Genomic DNA, 18043 nt, shown 5'->3' with positions numbered 1-18043 from the left:
TATCAAATACATTTTAAAGTCTATGCAGGTGACCTGAACTGCACTGCTTTCATCAATCCTTCTGTTACTTCATCAAGTTAGACATGATTTCATTTTGACCAATCCATGCATGTTACAACTTATTAAAACATATTTTTCCATGGGTTTAATTTTGACTCGTATCAGCATTTCTGTAATTTCCCTCATCATTGACGTTAGGTCTGAGTAGTTGAGTTCATCCATCATCTTTGTTCTGTCTACGGGTACAAATTATTGCATTGCTCCAGCCCCTGCATCACAGCCTTATCTGAGGAGTATTCCAAGATTGTGACTAAAGCCTTCACTGTTCCCTCTCTTAATTTCCTTAGCAACAAAGAAGGATTAGGTGAATTTTCTATCTTGTTCTCTCAACCTTTTAAGTACCTCCTTTCTTTGTCTATTTTTAATCTGTTTAATTTTTCTACCTCATCATTCATGGTGACATTGGCAGAATTCTCCTGTTCTGTGAAGACAGATTTAAAGTGTTTATTTAGTACCTCAGCCATCCACTCTGTCTCCACAATACGTTTCCCTTTTGGTACCTAATCAATTTATCGTGCCTTCCTAAAAGATGATAGAAATCCTTTTTATGTTACCTGCTAATATATGCCTGCTTTTTCCTCCTTAGTTTTTCCTAATTTCTCCATTGTACTTTTTATAGAACAAAGAACATAGAAAAGTACAGCACAGAACAGGCCCTTCGGCCCACGATGTTGTGCCGAGGATTATTCCTAATCTAAATTCCTATGCATCCCTCAATTCACTGCTGTCCATGTGCATATACAGTAGTTGCTTAAATGTCCTTAATGACTCTGCTTCCACCACCCCTGCTGGTAACACATTCCATGCATTCATAATTCTTGCATAAAGAACATAGCTCTGACGTCTCCTCTGTACCTTCCTCCTAATATCTTAAAACTATGACCCCTCATGCCAGTCAGTCCTGCCCTGGGGAAAAGTCTCTGGCTATTGACTATCCATGCCTTCTCATTACCTTGTATACCTGAATGAGGTCACCTCTCTTCCTCCTCCTGTCCAGAGAGAAAAGTCCGAGTTTAGTCAATGTCTCTTCGTAAGACAAGCCTTCAGTCCAGGCAGCATCCTGGTAAAATTGGTATACTAAACTTTGATATGATATACGAACCTGACTTTCTTTTCTTCCTGTTTCTTTTTAAATATCTCTGGATGTTTAAAGGGCAGGGATCATGTTGATGATAGTAGTGAGGATGGAGTGTGACAGCAGAGGCGAAGAATTATGTAGGAAACCAAGCACTTGTATTCCTTCAACTTTTAAACTAATAGTGATGTCTCTTCTTAAACTGGCAAGTAGGTTCCTCTCAAAAAAAAACTTGCTTCTGTATGGTAAAATGAATCTCTGGTGCAGATAGCACAACAGGACAGGTTCAATTTCAGGGAACCCCTAGAATTGAGAAGGATGGGGTGCGCTCACAACATGGGTGTCTGCTCCCTGATACTTGGGGCTTTTCTGAAGAATTGGGAATTTCTGATTCAGATGAATTTGGTAATATTGGGCAACATGTGGCATTCATGCTATGGCACTTATTTCATTTGCAAAGCTGTCCTTGCCTCACTTCAACTGCTGAGTTTCTCGAAGTCTGTCCACTCCAAAGCCTTCAAAGCAGTTGCATCAGAAATTTTCATAAAATACTTAAATTAATAACCTGCCTTTTGAAAGAGATCGGTTGCCATTCCTTTATCTGTGTAAAGCCCAGGAGTAAGCAGGTTTAAAATTCAAACATCTGGCCTGAAGCCAACTCCATGAAAATTATTGCAATTTTTTGGTCACCCAGAAAGCTCCAGTGTTGCCACTTCTTTTCCCTTGTGTGAATTTTATTCAACTTTTACATAATCAATATATTTTTATTCAGTCCTTGTCTGATTTCTTTGATCCCAATTTCCCTTTAAAGTAGTGTTCTTACAGTTGAGTAGTTATACTTCTAATTGTTCCTGTGATTTTTCTGTACCTGTTTTAAACCACATGATATTGTGATCACTCTTTCCAAAATGTTCCTGCACTTACACATGCTCCATTTGCCCACTTCATTCTCTAGAACTGCTAAATCCACTGCAGTTCCTTCCTCTCTCGGCTGGAAAAATGCTTACCAAAAAAACCTATAGTACTGATTGGAAATATTTCCCCCTCCTTACAAACTACTTCCAACACTTAGCTTAATATTTTTATTTTCCCATCAAGATAATTAACATTCCTTTCTAGTTCTTGTATGTACCCTTGTCCATACTAGCATTTTACTTCCACCCGTTCATCCATGTGGAATCTCAATTTGGTATCTCATATGAAAGATCTGTTATGATTCCAGCTAATCCCAGCAACACCTGATTTGAGTGAAACCTGGCTGGATAGATCATAAGTGTAATCTTTGCAATTGGTTGCCATGGTAATTAGTCACTGAAACAAGTTTGCAAAAGGCTGCAAATGTTCTTTCGCGGAAGAACACAGGTTTGTTATGTAGATGAGGAAAACAAAATCAAGCCGTATATAAGACAAATTAACATTATCAGCAAAACCCAAAGTTTCCACCGATTTTCCAATAGTACCGTTACAGGTACTTTAATTCCAGAAAAATACAACTTCTGTCTCTTTAAATTCTCAGTTAACTGGCTCTTTCTGGTTCTATTTGAACTGATGATACAGTTTTTAATCACCTCTTTCCAGTATGCTGGCTTTATCCTCTTTCAGTTCTAACAACTCGAACTTCTTTACCAAGTCTCTCAGCCTGGAGAGTTCACAAACTACAACGTTATGTTTGCGTCTCTGTTCTTCTACAAACCTAACCCTTCTGAACTGGAATCAAAAATGAAACTAATGGTTCCAAATTTGTTTTGTCTATCATAACTTCAGCAGTATGTCACTCCATCTGGATGGAAGTTTGCTCGCTGAGCTGGGAGGTTTGTTTTCAGATGTTTTGTCACTATACTAGTTAGCATCATCAGTGAGCCTCCGGTGAAGCACTGGTGTTATGGCCTGCTATCTATTTATGTGTTTAGGTTTCTTTTGGATTGGTGATGTCATTTCCTGTGTTGGTATTATTTCTAGTTCTTTTTCTCAAAGGGTGATAGATGAACTACAAATCTTCTCCCCCGAACTCGCTAATGCCATTCCATTGATTAACATCATAAGTTTCCTGTTCGGCACTTGATTGAAAGGCATAACTTTTGAGTCGCAGTTCCAAATGGCTTTATGACCTTTTTTTTAAAAAAAATGCCTTCAGCGATCTGAAACCAAACTTGATCTGCATCTTTTTTAAATTCTAAAAATCATAATACAGTACAAACACTTACTAAACACACGCCATCCAACAATGCTGCCCTCCCATTAGTACTGTACTGAAGTGCAATATTTGATTATGGAGTCAGTTTCCCATTCTGTCAGTATGTTTGCAATAGTTCTTTTGAAGGAACTAATTGGCCCATTATTTGCTTTTGATGGATGCCTTTTTCACAAACACATTATTCTATGTGGTGAAACTTCATTCTACTATAAAGACTTTCTGGGAGCTTATTTAATTTTAAAACTGAGTTTTTGTTTTCAAATAATTTACTCTTGATTCAAAAGCAAATAAACATAATTAAATGAAATCAATGCTCTTGATCATTTACTTTTCCTTCTCATGAATCAAAAAACTTGGAACTCCTGTTCCAACTTTGCTGTGTACACCTATACCAGATGGACTGCAACAGCTCAAGAGACAGCTCACCTGATCCTTCTCAAAAACAATTAGGGATTGGCAATAAGTAGTGGCCTTATCAGTAGTGCTGACATTCCATGAAAGAATAGATCCACCTTCAACATCACCATCCCCACCAAAGAAATTATTATTTCTGTGCTCAACTCTCAACTTAAAGCCCTAAGTACCAGAATCGCTCTTGTTGATTTTTGATATTGTTCCAATTATTTGTCTACAGTTTCATAAACTAAACGTGACTATACCACTCCAACTCTATTTGCTGGCTAACCCTCCAAATAGGTATTTCTACAGTGTTGTAGAGTAGGCAATTTTGAACTTTTGACCCAGTATAGATTAAGGATGTGACCTCAATGTAATAGTGCATTGGTTATGCTGCTGTACTTGTCCTTGGGGATGTTGGGGGTGCAACCCTGGAAAATGCTGTCTACATAATATGATAATATGAACGGCTGCCCCTGTGTTGGAGGAGGAGGAGGAGAGTGCAAGCCTATTGGCAGGAGCGGTGATAAAGGAAATTTTTTTAGTCTTTCATGAATATTATTAGAAAGTCTACATTTGTTTCTTAGTCCTGACTGCCCTTGAGAATGTGATAGTGAGCTACATTACTTACCGTGTAATGTAGTTATAGCCATAATACCATTGGGAAGGAGATTCTAAGCTTTTGACTCAGTAGTAGTGAAAAGGCAGGGATATAGTTGACTGTCACTTGCCCATAAATAGAAAGAAGTGATATTTAGATATAAAGTTGCAGATATGTTGCCCTGATTGACGTGCACCTGGCACATAGGTCTACAGTACAGTACTTATTCATTTTGACAGGGAACCTTCAGGAAGTTTATAGGAATCCCGTGTTGTATTGGTAATGTCACTTAGTCATCCACATGTCCAGATGAATAGTCCAGGGGAACCACTTCAAATCTCTCAACAGCAGATGGTGGAATTTAAATTCAATTAATCTGGAATTGAAAATCAGTTCTCAGCATGATAATCATTAAAGTCATCGATTGTAATAAAACCTATCTGGTTCACAATCAACATCTGCAGAAGGAACTCTGCCATCCTTCCTTGGTTTGGTCAGGGCACACAGCAATTTGGTTGACATACTGCCCTCTAAAATGGCTAGCCGTCAGTTCAAGGGACAATTAAGGATTGACAACAAATGCAAGCATTGTGGCGATTCCCAGGTCCAATAAAAGGATACGTTTTTAAAAAAATTCCACTCCATTTTTCCTCTCCCCACTTTTCTACCTTTGCTAATAGACTTTCAAAATGGGACCTTTTCTTATGAATTTGATCAAAATATATTCCACTGTATTCATATCCACATTGAGGTTTGTTTGCTTAATTCTTCTAACTGTCTGAGTCTCAAGATTAATGTGCAATGTTGATAGTTTGCAAATGTCCACACGTATTATTTTGAGAATAGTGGATATGTTTGGTAGAGAGAGGACAAATTGTGGGGATCGGTGGGGGATGTGAAATTGACTACTCTTTTTAACTCGTGGTTGCAGTTCTTTTTAACTATATTTTAATGGAATTCAAGGATTTGTACAGCTTCATAGTGATCACAAATTCCACAAATGGAAACCAGGATACCCAAAATGTACGATGCAGAATTGATGCATGATTTAAATAAAAATTACATGTAAACAGATAAATGAGTAAAAAGAGTTAATGATATGGTGTGTTGCTGGCTAGGTCAGTATTTACTGCCTATTCCAAGTTGCCCACTGGGGCAATTAAAGGTTCAACCACATTGCTGTGGTACTGGAGTCACAAGTAGCCAGACCAGGTGAGGACATTATGAACCAATTGGTTTTCATGATGGTTGCCACTGGTTACATGGCTTCAATTTACAAGAACAAAACCGCCTATAGTAGGAAAACTGCACTTTCTGTATTAATAAGCATGGTTGAAATATTAACAATGATCCTTTCAAAGTGCAGATATATATTATACAGGGAAAACACTGAATGAAATTGACATTTCTAATGCTTATATAAAACCATGTCATGAAATACATATATAGAATACACAGCTGTTAGACAGCTGCAATCAGCAAATTCTATAATTCAGTATGTTCTTCCATATATAATTTATTTATAATTCTGCACTTTTTTTTTCTAACTGAACTTTTCCTCTTAACTTGTCCCTCTCTCCCTCATTTCCTCTATACTGTAAAATCCCTATTATCAAGATCCCAAACTCCTAGAATTTTCCTTTTTATCTCAGACACTGTTTACGTGAGAAATCCGAATGATGAAGTCTTGACTTATTAGTAATTGGAAGGGAATGATGGATTAGATGCCTTGATTAAAGCTAGTGCAAGATTTACCTTATTGGTAAAGGCAGTATCACTTATCGTGGCCAGGTATTTATGACTGTTTCTGCTTACTCCTTTTTAAAATGCACATGCATCTTGGAGTAGTGGTGAGTTGCATTCTCCCAGCTGCCACTAATATTTCTCAAAATCGGCAGATCCGGATAACTGGCATTCCCATTCCCCGGGCATGCTGGATACCAGTCAGATTACTGTTGTAAAGAATTCTACCAAGGCTAGTAACTCTTGTTCCTCACAGGCGGCACGGTGGTACAGTGATTAGCACTGCTGCCTCACAGCGCCAGAGACCCGGGTTCAATTCCCGCCTCAGACAACTTTCTGTGTGGAGTTTGCACATTCTCCCCGTGTCTGCGTGGGTTTCCTCCAGGTGCTCTGGTTTCCTCCCACAGTCCAAAAATATGCAGGTTAGGTGAATTGGCCATGCTAAATTGCCTGTAGTGTTAGGTGGAGGGGTAAATGTAGGGGGATTGGTCTGGGTGGATTGCTGTTCGGAGGGTCGGTGTGAACTTGTTGGGCTGAATGGCCTGTTTTCACACTGAAAGTAATCTAATTTAAAAAATTTGCATGTTACTCAAAATTAATTCAGGTCAAATGCCATGGTAGTTGTTAGTTAAACTGATGAAGTTATGAGTCCATGTCAATCATTGTTTTCATTAACATTTTTAATTTACTGAATTGTACAATGTTTGTTAGTTTCCATAATGACGTGCAATACATAAAATCAGAGACGTGCAGCATGGATACAGACCCTTTGGTCTAGCTCGTCCAAGGCGACCAGATATCCCAACCTAATCTAGTCCCACCTGCCAGCACTTAACCCAGATCCCTCCAAATCCTTCCTATTCATTTACACATCCAAATGTCTTTTAAATGTTGCACTTGTACTAGCCTCCACCACATCCTCTGGAAGCTCATTCTATACACTTACTGCCCTTTGCGTGAAAAAGTTGCCCCTTAGGGCCCTTATATCTTTTCCTCTCACCTTAAACCTATGCCCTCTAGTTCTGGGCTCTCCCACCCCAGGGGAAAGACTTTGTGTCTATTTATCTTATCCATGCCCCTATGATTTCATAAACCTCTGAGGTCATTCCTCAGCTTCTGACGGTCCAGGGAAAACAGCCCCAGCCTATTCACCCTCTCCCTACAGCTCATGGCTGACATCTTAGAATAGAATCCCTACAGGGTGGAAGCTGGCAACATTCAGCCGATCAAGTCCACACCGATCTTCCGACAACCATCCAACCTGGACCCACCCCTTACCTTATTCCTGTAACCCTGCATTTCCCATGACTAGTACAGGGAAAACAGCCCCAGCCTATTCAGCCTCTCCTTACAGCTCAAGTCCTCCTACCCTGGCAACATGCTTGCAAATCTTTTCTGAACCCTCTCAAATTTTGCGACACCTTTCCGATAGGAAGGAGACCAGAATTGCACCAATATTGCAAAAGTGGCTTAATTAATGTCCGGTACGGCCGCAACATGACCTCCCAACTATTGTACTCAATACTCTGACCAATAAAGAAATGCATGCCAAACACCTTCTTCAGTATCCTATCTACTTGTGACTCCACTTTCAAGGAGCTATGAACCTGCTCTCCAAGGCCTCTTTGTTCAGCAACACTCTCTAGGACCTAACCATAAAGTGTATAAGTCCTGCTAAGATTTGCTTTTCCAAAATGCAGCACCTCATGTTTATCTAAACTCCATCTGCCACTCCTCAGCCCATTGGCCCGTCTGATCAAGATTCGTTGTAATCTGAGGTAACCTTTTTTGCTGTCCACTACACCTCCAATTTTGGTGTCTTCTGCATCTGTCCTCCAATGAAATGATTGCTATTGCAGTGCTGTAGGTTTTTTGTAAACTGAAGAGTGGACATTGATCTCTGCCTGACTCTTTGTTGAAATTTGAAGCAAAATTTTAATTTTGATGTTGAAGAGACCACATGAGGAACTTTGTTCTAACCTCAGTGGTGTAAGGTTTGTTTTATGGTAGTAACTTCAAGATCAATTTAAAACACATCGCATTTCCTTTAGTAAACAGTGTAATGGTTCTTTAGTTTTTGGAGTGTAAACTTTTTCTTCTACGTCATATGCTTAACTGGAGCCATTGTAAATGTAAAAGAATTTGTTGTGGTAATTGTGGTGTTTTTCTGCTCCACAACATGCACTATTTTTAAAGAAAATTGCTCCTGTCATTTGCAGACTATAAATGTGCTTTTTCTGATTTGCAGTGGATACTATTCGGGCTCGGCAACTTACGGGGAGCTTTCGACTCAGTCAACTTGTTCCAACTGCTGTGTATCTACATATGAAGATGCACAAACGAATACTGGGGCACCTATCATCTGTTTACTGTGTTACGTTTGATCGAACAGGGAGGAGAATATTTACTGTGAGTTTCTATTAACCTTCCCTTTGAAAAGTTTTATGTATTTTTCTCCTCTGTTACAAAGTTGAATATTGTTTTTGAAGTTTTTTAAAATGGCAACAAGGTTAGTTTCCCATTAAAATAACATGCTGTACTGCATCCTTCCCCATAGTTTGGTTAAAGGCTGTAACGCCAAGAGATGTTTCTCATAATTCTCTATCACAATAATTCAATTTATTGTTTAGATTCGAGTGTCCTGTAACTTTACAGGTTTTAAATTTTGTCAAAATCAAGTATTTACTGATTTAAGTATTTTGGGGGAGGAAGAATATGAAAAATCCTCATGGCTGACATCAGAATAGAATCCCTACAGTGTGGAAGCTGGCCATTCAGCCTATCAAGTCCACACCAATCCTCTGAAGACCATCCAACCTGGATCCACCCCTTACTCTATCCCTGTAACCCTGCATTTCCCATGACTAGTCCACCTAGCCTGCACACCCTAGACACTGTAGGCAATTTAGTATGGCCAATCCACCTAAACTGCACATCTTTGGACTGTGGGAAGAAGCCAGCTCATCAGTTGGAAACCCATGCAGACACGGGGAAAATGTGCAAACTCTATATAGACAGTCACCTGAGAGTGGAATTGAACCTGGGTCCCTGGCGTTGTGAGGCAGCAGTGCTAACTACTGAGCACCAAGCCAGCCCATCACCTGAGTTTCATGGAATCAATATGGTTACAACATTTTATACGGCCATTTAGCCTCCTGAGTTGAAAGTGTGGTACTGGAAAAGCACAGCAGGTCAGACAGCATCCAACGAGCAGAGAATCGAAGCTTGGGAATTCCTGATAAAGGGCGTATGCCTGAAATGTCGATTCTCCTGCTCCTCTGATGTTACCAGACCTGCTGTACTTTTCCAGCACCATGCTCTCAACTTTGATCTCCAGCACCTGCAGTCCTCATTTTTTTTTCTCCCATTTGGCCTCCTGAGTTTGCTCTAGCTCTTTGATGGTGGCAAAGCTTAAGTCATCCTTTTCTGCTTCCTGTAACACTCCCATCTCTAACTTGACTACAACTCCCGGCTGTCAATTCAGCTTAAGACATTTCATATTGAAACTGCTTTATTTGACCCCTAAAATTCTATCTCCCGTTGCCTCTTACGTTTTCCCCTTTGGTTATGAAGTACTAAATTTCGCTTTTATCACTTTGAAAATATATATTTATTCAATAATCTCTTTTCTTGTCTCTTTTTCCAACCTCCTTAAACTAGATTAACTAAGTTACAGTTAGAGTCCATATTCTCAATCACATTTGGGGTTGCAGACACATCATTTCCTATCACCTGCTGTCTCTTTGAGCTCCAACAGAATTGACTTTTAATGTCTTTCTTTGCGATTAGCACAGTGCATCAAATTCCTTCAAGTTCTTACTCTTTCCTGCAACTTGTAGAATTCTCAAAGCATCTTCCACTTTGTGAAATTCATCCACTGCCCAGCCATCAGTAAATCCTTTAGCTGCTACTCCACATCTTCTAGAACTTCTCTTTTCAGTCGCTTTCAAAATGTCTTTTCCGTTGTGATGTCATGTGCCCCTCAACCGCTCTCTTCCCTTCTTGCTTGGCATCCTTTACCCTGTTAAGTGTTCTAAGACCTGACTATACTTGTGGTTTGCTGTAGAGATACTTTTTTTTTTAGACATGACAGCTGTGCTCCATGATGCACCTCTTTGAAAAACTTAAATATGGATAATTTGATGTTGTAAAGAAATTAGATTACAGAAAGTAAGAGCATTAGTATGCATCCTTAATCAGATAACAGCAATGCACCATTTTGTTCTGTTTGATTTAAAAATACATGTTACTGGTTATGACTGCCCCTAGTAGTCACTTTGTTTGCATGTAAAGCATATTATTTCTGAAATACCCATGAGGATTTAGAATTGAGTCAGTCTATGTTAATGTCTTCAGATATATTGCTTGTACAGATCTAAATAAAGTTTTTGGTTGTTTGTTGGAGTTTTACTTTTCCTTCCTCCTTTCAGCAGGGAGGATTTTGCAGTGCTTTTACTTTAGCAAATTATTGCCGAAATAAATTACAGATGCAATAGAAAAGTATTCATTTTTAGTAATAGTCATTTCTACATACATTTTGCCAGGCTTACTGGAAAAGAAATTTCACTGAGAGTAGAATTTACTTTAGGTTAGGCTCCTTCTGGTGAAAATATACAATTATTGACCCTGTTTTAACCAAAGAAAGACTTTGGTTTCTCAGAAATGATTCTATAATAATCCATGCATAATAATTAATCTATTACTTAAAGAAGTCTCTGAAGAGTGTTATGAACTTGTAAGCATAAGGTAGACAAGTATTTGAAAAGGAGCATAAAAGGATTAGACTGGAATGTACATAAAGATGGCACAGGTCCAGTTGATTGAATAACTACAACAAATTATGAGGAAAAGGTTATTAATGCTGATTTAGATCAAAATTTTTAAACTATTTCATATATTTTGCAAGTTAAATAATTTTACTGTCCCATCTGAAGAAGAATGGACTTCGTAGAGCTAGAAGGGAGCACAAAAAAGCTTTAGCGGATAGGATTAAGGAAAACCCTAAGGCATTTTACATTTATGTGAAGCCAGAGTGAGGATAAGGCCATTCAGGGATAATGGAGGGAACTTGTGCCTGGAGTCCGAGGAGTTAGGGAATGTCGTTAATGAATACATTGCTTTTGTATTCTGTACTGAGAGGGACCTTGATGTTTGTGAGCATAGCGTGAAACAGGTGGTATGCTTGAACAGGTTGATGTTAAGAAGGAGGATGTGCTGAAAGTTTTGAAAAGCTTAAGGATAGATAAGTCCCCTGGCCAAGACTGGATGCACCCAGGGTTACTTCGAGAAGTGAGGGAAGAGATTGCTGCACCTTTGGCAATGATCTTTGCACCCTCACTGTCTACTGGAGTAGTACCAAATGATTGGAGGGTGGCAACTGTTATTCCCTTGTTCAAGAAAGGGAATAGGGACAATCCTGGGAATTAATGATCAGTCAGTCTTGCGTCTGTAGTGGGCAAATTATTGGAGAGGATTCTGAGAGACAAAATTTATGATTACTTGGAAAACCATAGTTTGTTTAGAGATAGTCACTGTGAGTTTGTGAGGGGCAGGTCATGCCTCACAGGCCTTATCGAATTCTTTGAGAATGTGACAAAGATAGAGCAGTAGATGTGGTGTACATTGATTTTAGTAAGCTTTTGATAAGGTTCCCCATGGTGGGCTCATTCAGAAAGTAAGGAGGCATGGGATAGAGGAATATTTGGCTGTCTGGATACAGAATTGGCTGGCCCATAGAAGACAGGGTGGTAATAAATGGAAAGTACTCAGCAGGGATCTGTTCTGGGGCCTCTGCTGTTCGTGATTTTTATAAATTACTTGGATGAGGAAGTGGAAGGGTGGGTTAGTAAATTTGCTGTTGACACAAAAGTTGGTGGAATTGTTGGTGGTGTGGAGGGCTGTAGTGGGTTGCAGTGGAACATTGACAAGGTTACAGAATCTGGCTAATAAGTGGCAGATGATGTTCAACTTGTGATTCATTTTGGAAGGTTGAATTTGAAATCCGAATACTGGGTTAAAAGCTGGGTTCTTGGCAGCATGGAGGAACAGAGTGATTTTGGGGCCCATGTCCATAGATCCCTCAAGGTTGCCACCCAAGTTGATAGGGTTGTTAAGAAGGCATATGGTTTGTTGGCTTTCATTAGCAGAGGGATTGAGCTTAAGAGCTGCAAGATTATGCTGTAGTTCTGTAGAGCCCTGGTTAGACCACATTTGGAATATTGTGTTCAGTTCTGGTCGCCTCACCATAGAAAGAATGTGGAAGCTTTAAAGAGGGTGCAGAGGAGATTTACCAGGATGCTGCCTGGACTGGAGGGCATGTCATATGAAGAAAGCTTGAGGAAGCTAGAGCTTTTCTCATTGGAGCAAAGAAGGACGAAAAGTGACTTGATAGAGGTGTACAAGATGATGAGAGGCATAGATAGATAGAGTGAATAGTCAGAGACCTTTTCCCATGGCAGAAATGGCTGTCATGAGGGAACATAATTTAAAGGTGATTGAAGGAAGGTTTGGGGGAGATGTCAAAGGTTGGTTCTTTACACAGAGGTGGGTGTGTGGAATGCACTGCCAGCACTAGTAGTAGATCAGATACATTAGGGACATTTAAAAGGCTCTTGGATAGGCACATTGATGATAATAAAATGAAGGGTATGTAGAGTAGTTTGATCTTAGAGTAGGATAAATATCAGTACAACATCGAGGGCCAGTATTTTGCTGTACAGTATTTTGCTGTACTGTTCTATGTTCTGTGATCGATGTTCTATTAACCCAAATGTGTATTATAGAGCAAACCATATAAACTAAATTTCTGCAAAATTGTACATTTGCGCTGTGTAATATATTTATTTCAGAAAAAATTCAAATGCTCCTATCAAACGTGCAGCAAAAAATTAGTTTGTTTTGAATATAAGTTTGTAGGGTTCAGTTGCTTCTCTTGAATAGCTTTCTGACCAATATCTGGTCTGGAAAGATAGCGAAGTAGTGACAAGATATATTGTTTTGCTGCTTCTATGATGGGAACAGTATTTTGCTAGGAGGTAATGTTCTAGCTCTATTGAAAATGAAAGAACCTAAAAATAGAAAAGCTGCACAGATTCTCAATATATTATCAGTTTTGGCTTCATTTTATTTGTTAATTTTGCTTGATTTAAAAATGACATGCTGCTGAGAAAGAGAAAGTGATATAAATTTTGACATGTTGCTATTTTTCATCTTTTCTAAACACAACTCAAAATCAACAAGAGCAATAACAAAATGTAGGATCTCAATTGTCACTTTCTTTTCATGAAAACAAATACTTCTTCAAATAAAAGTATCTAATTATTCTGCTGTTCTGGACTCCAGATAAGTACTTTTCTGCATATGGTTGCAAAATAGATAATTCCATCAAACTTGTAGTATACTCTTTATAGGTAATTAGTACAGTTCACAATGTACCGAGGCATCTTTTCCATTAGAGAAAAACAATTGGTTAAATATAATATGAGGAGTACCATGCTGCAAACCTGGGGGATGTTGAGGTGGGCCTCCATGAACTAGCAGTGCCAATGTGTGTTTTGAACCTGCACCTTTGACATAATTCTGAATCACACATAGCCATTTAGTCAACTGAGTTAACCAACATCCAGTGTTCTTCATGAGGAATTTAATATGTTGAGAAATTATGATTCTATGAAATGTTTACAAAGATGTGACAAATTAGGATATATTGCTATGTTTATGGGCTAATGGAAACTTGATATTTACTTTGGATCTATGGGAAAAATATTATCAAGCTTGAAGGTGAAATTAGTTGCAGAAGTCTTAGAAGGCTGTGCAATTTATTCACAAATAACATGAACTGCCCAGGAGATTGTGTAATCAAGCTATATCATCCTAACCACACCTTCAGATTTTATTCAGTCTGTAAAACGTAAGGTTTTCTTGACAAAAGCCTTGACATTTCGCTGCTATGTTTTAAAAAAAAAATTTCACAGGACTTGAATTTAGCATTTGCTCACTAGGAGACTAATAATGCTCCTAGTGTTCAGATAGTCAGCTAGATTGATGCTCCAAACTGTCAGAGATGGAATATTATAGTGAGGGGCAAACTTTGGATTTGTCATTACAACCACAGGTGACATACTACTTGAAGGTCAGTTGTTTCCTAGTAGAACTGTTCTCATTAGTTGCTGTATATGGTGTACTACACAGCTTTTATGTTATATTGAAGCAGAAGGAGAATTTACTACACGCAAATTTGCTGAGTTTTTCTTTCAAACCCTTATTTTTATTGGAACCTTTGTAACCATTTGTTCAAACAATCCTCACAGGAGCTTGCTAACATAGCTTTAAATGGAAAGCTGGGGAGGAATTGTTGAAGTAGGATTGACCATTGCCCAAATGTCATTTTTATCTTTTATTCCCTTTTTCACCACCTTCATAGAATCCCTACAGTGTGGAAACAGACCCTTCGGCCCATCAACTCCACACTGATGATCCTCCGAAGAGTAACCTAACCAGACCCATTCCCCCTACCCACGTTTACCCCTGACTATTGCATCTAACCTACACATCCCTAAACTATATGGATAATTTAGCATGGCTAATTCAACTAACCTGCACATCTTTGAACTGCGAGGAAACCGGAGCACCCGGAGGAAACCCGCGCAGACACTGGGAGAATGTGCAAACTCCACACAGACAATTGCCCAAGGCCAGAATTGAACATGGAGTCCCTGGTGCTGTGAGGCATCAGTGCTAACTACTGAGCCACCATGCTGCCCTTGATTTAAATGCTCAGCTGCAGGCAATCATTATCAAGCTAACTTTATTTACATTTTCTCAACAATAGGGCAATATAGCAAAGTGCTTAGATTTTGCAATGTACTTGCTCCTGACTTGAAAAACGGCTTAGACAATAAAATGTACAATGATACACGTATCTGAGTTTCAGAATACAATATGATAAAACCAACATCAAAAATACATGAAAACTTAACAGATTGGTTTGTGTACTTGTTTTTACTGCAGACACAATGGAAAGATGTATAGGGGAATCTGGATGAGACAGGCGGGCACTTTAGTTCGGATAATTGATTATTCGGTTAATTGATTCAATGCCTGTCCTCTGAGGCTCGGAGTTTTCCTTGCTCTGCTGCCTTGCTCCCTCTCTCTCGTTGTCTCAGGGTTTGTTTCTGAGCAGATACACATTTGTGTGTAAGGGACCTGAAGCATTGCTGAAGCCTCCTGCACCCTGACTCCACCTGACACCCCCAACCCTGCCCCCATCTGACACCTCCCAAGCCTGCCCCGCTCCCCCATCCGACAACCCCCCCCCCCCAATCCTGCCCTCATCTGACACCGTCCGCCATCTGATCCCCCCACCAACCCTGTCTGACCCCCACCCAACCCCACTCCACTCTGAACCCTCCCAACTCCACCCCTGTCTGATTCCTCCCAACACTGTCCAATCTGCCTCCGCCAGCACACCAACCCCGGCTGGCTCCACCAATCCACCCCCCCCCACCCGCCTTCAACCCCGCCACGAGTCTGCTCCCACCCTGCCCACCCCCATCTGCCCTGACCCACAGTCGGCACTGCACTGCCCTACCCCCGTGCCATGGCAGCCAGACTGGACACAGCTAGAGAACAAATGAATAAGAAGCAGGGGAGGTTTCATTCACTCCTCAATCTTGCTCCACCATTTAATGAGATCATGGCTGATTACATAAGCATATTTACAAAAAAAACTTTCCTTAACACCAGTATATATTTAAAACAAATATCATCATTTCACCATACATAATGAAAAGATCAACTTCTTTCTTCTTGCATACTTGCAATGAAACTATTTTTTTCCCCTTCTGTGTTGCTGCTTCCAATTCCATTAGCTTGACTATATCCTCTCAATATCTCTGACTTTATCATGCCTGAATGTTGACTTTGATCAACTCCACTTAATGCTTGGGACTATGACATTATTTGATTTGTCTTAGACAAAGATCCTGGCTAACTTTTCTCTATTCTCTCTATGATACCTGCAAACTTCAGGCTTTTCTGGCTTTCATCTTGGCTTGTTGGGGGAAATCTGGAATAAAGGTGAGCTCTTGTGTTCTCCTTTTACCTGATTTCCGCTGTCAAGCAAATAATCAACCTGACCCCTACTGAATCTGTCTCCAGTCTTCCCTTCACATGTAAATACACTTTGTCTCTGTACAACATCACTAAAAAGCTAGTTTTCCTCAGCTTGGCATAATGGCTGACATTCATTGGGCCTGTTTTCCTCTTTCTTTGGTATCAGTGTAAGTTTTAAGCAAACTAAACATTGTCCTTTTTTGAACAGTACCTGCTAAAGTGAGCAACCTGTTGCAGTCTGTGTAAGAAGTTGGCAACACTTTTTGAACTTCCCAATCGAAAGGTTCCTACTCATACCAGGGTCCTTCTATGATAACAACACCTTTAATGTTACATCAAATGCCATCCTTGCTCCATTGAAATTGCACTCCCTGTGGGTTGACGTCCAACACCTTTTATACTGCACCATTAAAAAGCTGTTGGCAATGGTATCCTGGAATTGGGTTCAATTGCCATGATTCTTGCCAGCCTGATTCCATTCTGACACACTCTGAGGCATGAATATCCAGTCCTACAAATTGGGTCCAGACCTCTTCTGAGTTCACCGATTTCACTCTGTGTGGAGGTGCCACAAATTGGCTTCAGCACTTTTGAGATGAAATTGTAAGATCAGTCAGGGTTCTTGCTTTTGTTCTGCTGACACCCTCTGCTGGAGGTGCAGTTGCATGGGCATGCTGCTTGTGATTGAGCCAGTTGCTGACAAATTTGCACATGAGGAATGAACTTGAGTGAGTGCTAAAGAGGTTGTCCATAAAACGTGGGAGAGGATACAGGAGTGAGCAGCTTGGTGAGGGGAATAAAAAAGGTTTTAGGGAAATCATTGCTAAGGTGACTCAGACAATGTATATAATTTGTAATGAAGTTCTGCATTTAATATTTGTGTAGGATGCAGATAACTTTCTTATAAACAAGCACTGACATTTTCTGGCTACATAATCTGCTCTAGTTTACATCGTCAGAGGAGTAGAGTGCAGTTGTGTATTATGTGAATATGTACTTTATGCAAAAATATTCAGATTTGGTGAGTGCTTGTTATAGTTTTAAATGACAGGGTGTTTCATGAATGTATTGTGAGGGCTAAATCTATGCAAACATCTTGAATGTCTTTTTTTTGTGTTTGTGTTTTTCCTAAAGAATACAAAAGTTGATTGTGACTCTTTACCAGTTAGTTATTTCTAATCAGTGATGAGTAGAATATAATATTGGATGACCCAGATGCTCGTCAGGAATCTGACTTGTAGGTTATCCTGCATTCTGTGTTTCCTGTGTCCTATCTCCAGCTATAATTCAGCATGATCAAAATTTAACTTCTTAAATAAAAAGAACATAAATATTTTTTGTTTACTAATTCACGTGATGTGGGCAGCGCTGGGCAGGCCAGTATTCAATGCTCATCTCTAATTGCCCCCCCTCCCCCCCAACTGAGTGTCTTGCTTGGACTATTTCAGATAGCAGTTAAGAAGTTACCACAATGCCTGAACCTGATGGCACATTTACTTCCCTCAAAGTTTTATGACAATCATCAGTGGTTATGTAGATTTTAATTCTGGATTTTTATTAAATTCAGACTTCACCATCTGCCATGGTGGGATGTGAATCTATGTCCCCAAGCCATCAGCCTGGAGTTCTGGTTTGCTAGACCAGTGACATGACCATGATGCCACCCACTCCCACATTAGTAATGTCATACTGCAATTACAGAGAGAGAAACTGTAATCCAAAATGCAAGTTGCTGAAGGTGGATATTAAAATTGTAACTGAATTCTACTCCTCATTTACGTACTAGGGACCTCGGTGACATTGGTGGTAGTAATTTATTTTACTTCCCACTGTATTTGCTTGGAATCTTTCACACATCATA

General features: G+C 39.6%; 1 protein-coding gene across 2 annotated transcripts in view; it reads left to right on the top strand.

Moving 5' to 3' along the window:
- The window catches only part of phip (pleckstrin homology domain interacting protein), a 199816-nt gene that overhangs the window by 25862 nt on the left and 155911 nt on the right, over nt 1-18043 (top strand). For both annotated transcript variants that reach the window (XM_060849675.1, XM_060849666.1), the window contains exon 7: nt 8318-8478. In XM_060849675.1, coding sequence (XP_060705658.1) covers nt 8318-8478 — 161 coding nt within the window. The remainder of the gene's footprint in view (nt 1-8317; nt 8479-18043) is intronic.

Source organism: Hemiscyllium ocellatum, chromosome 3, assembly GCF_020745735.1.
Source record: "Hemiscyllium ocellatum isolate sHemOce1 chromosome 3, sHemOce1.pat.X.cur, whole genome shotgun sequence".
NCBI lineage: Eukaryota > Metazoa > Chordata > Chondrichthyes > Orectolobiformes > Hemiscylliidae > Hemiscyllium > Hemiscyllium ocellatum.
Note: the sequence above shows the minus strand (reverse complement) of the source record. Positions and strands in the feature narration are given on the sequence as shown.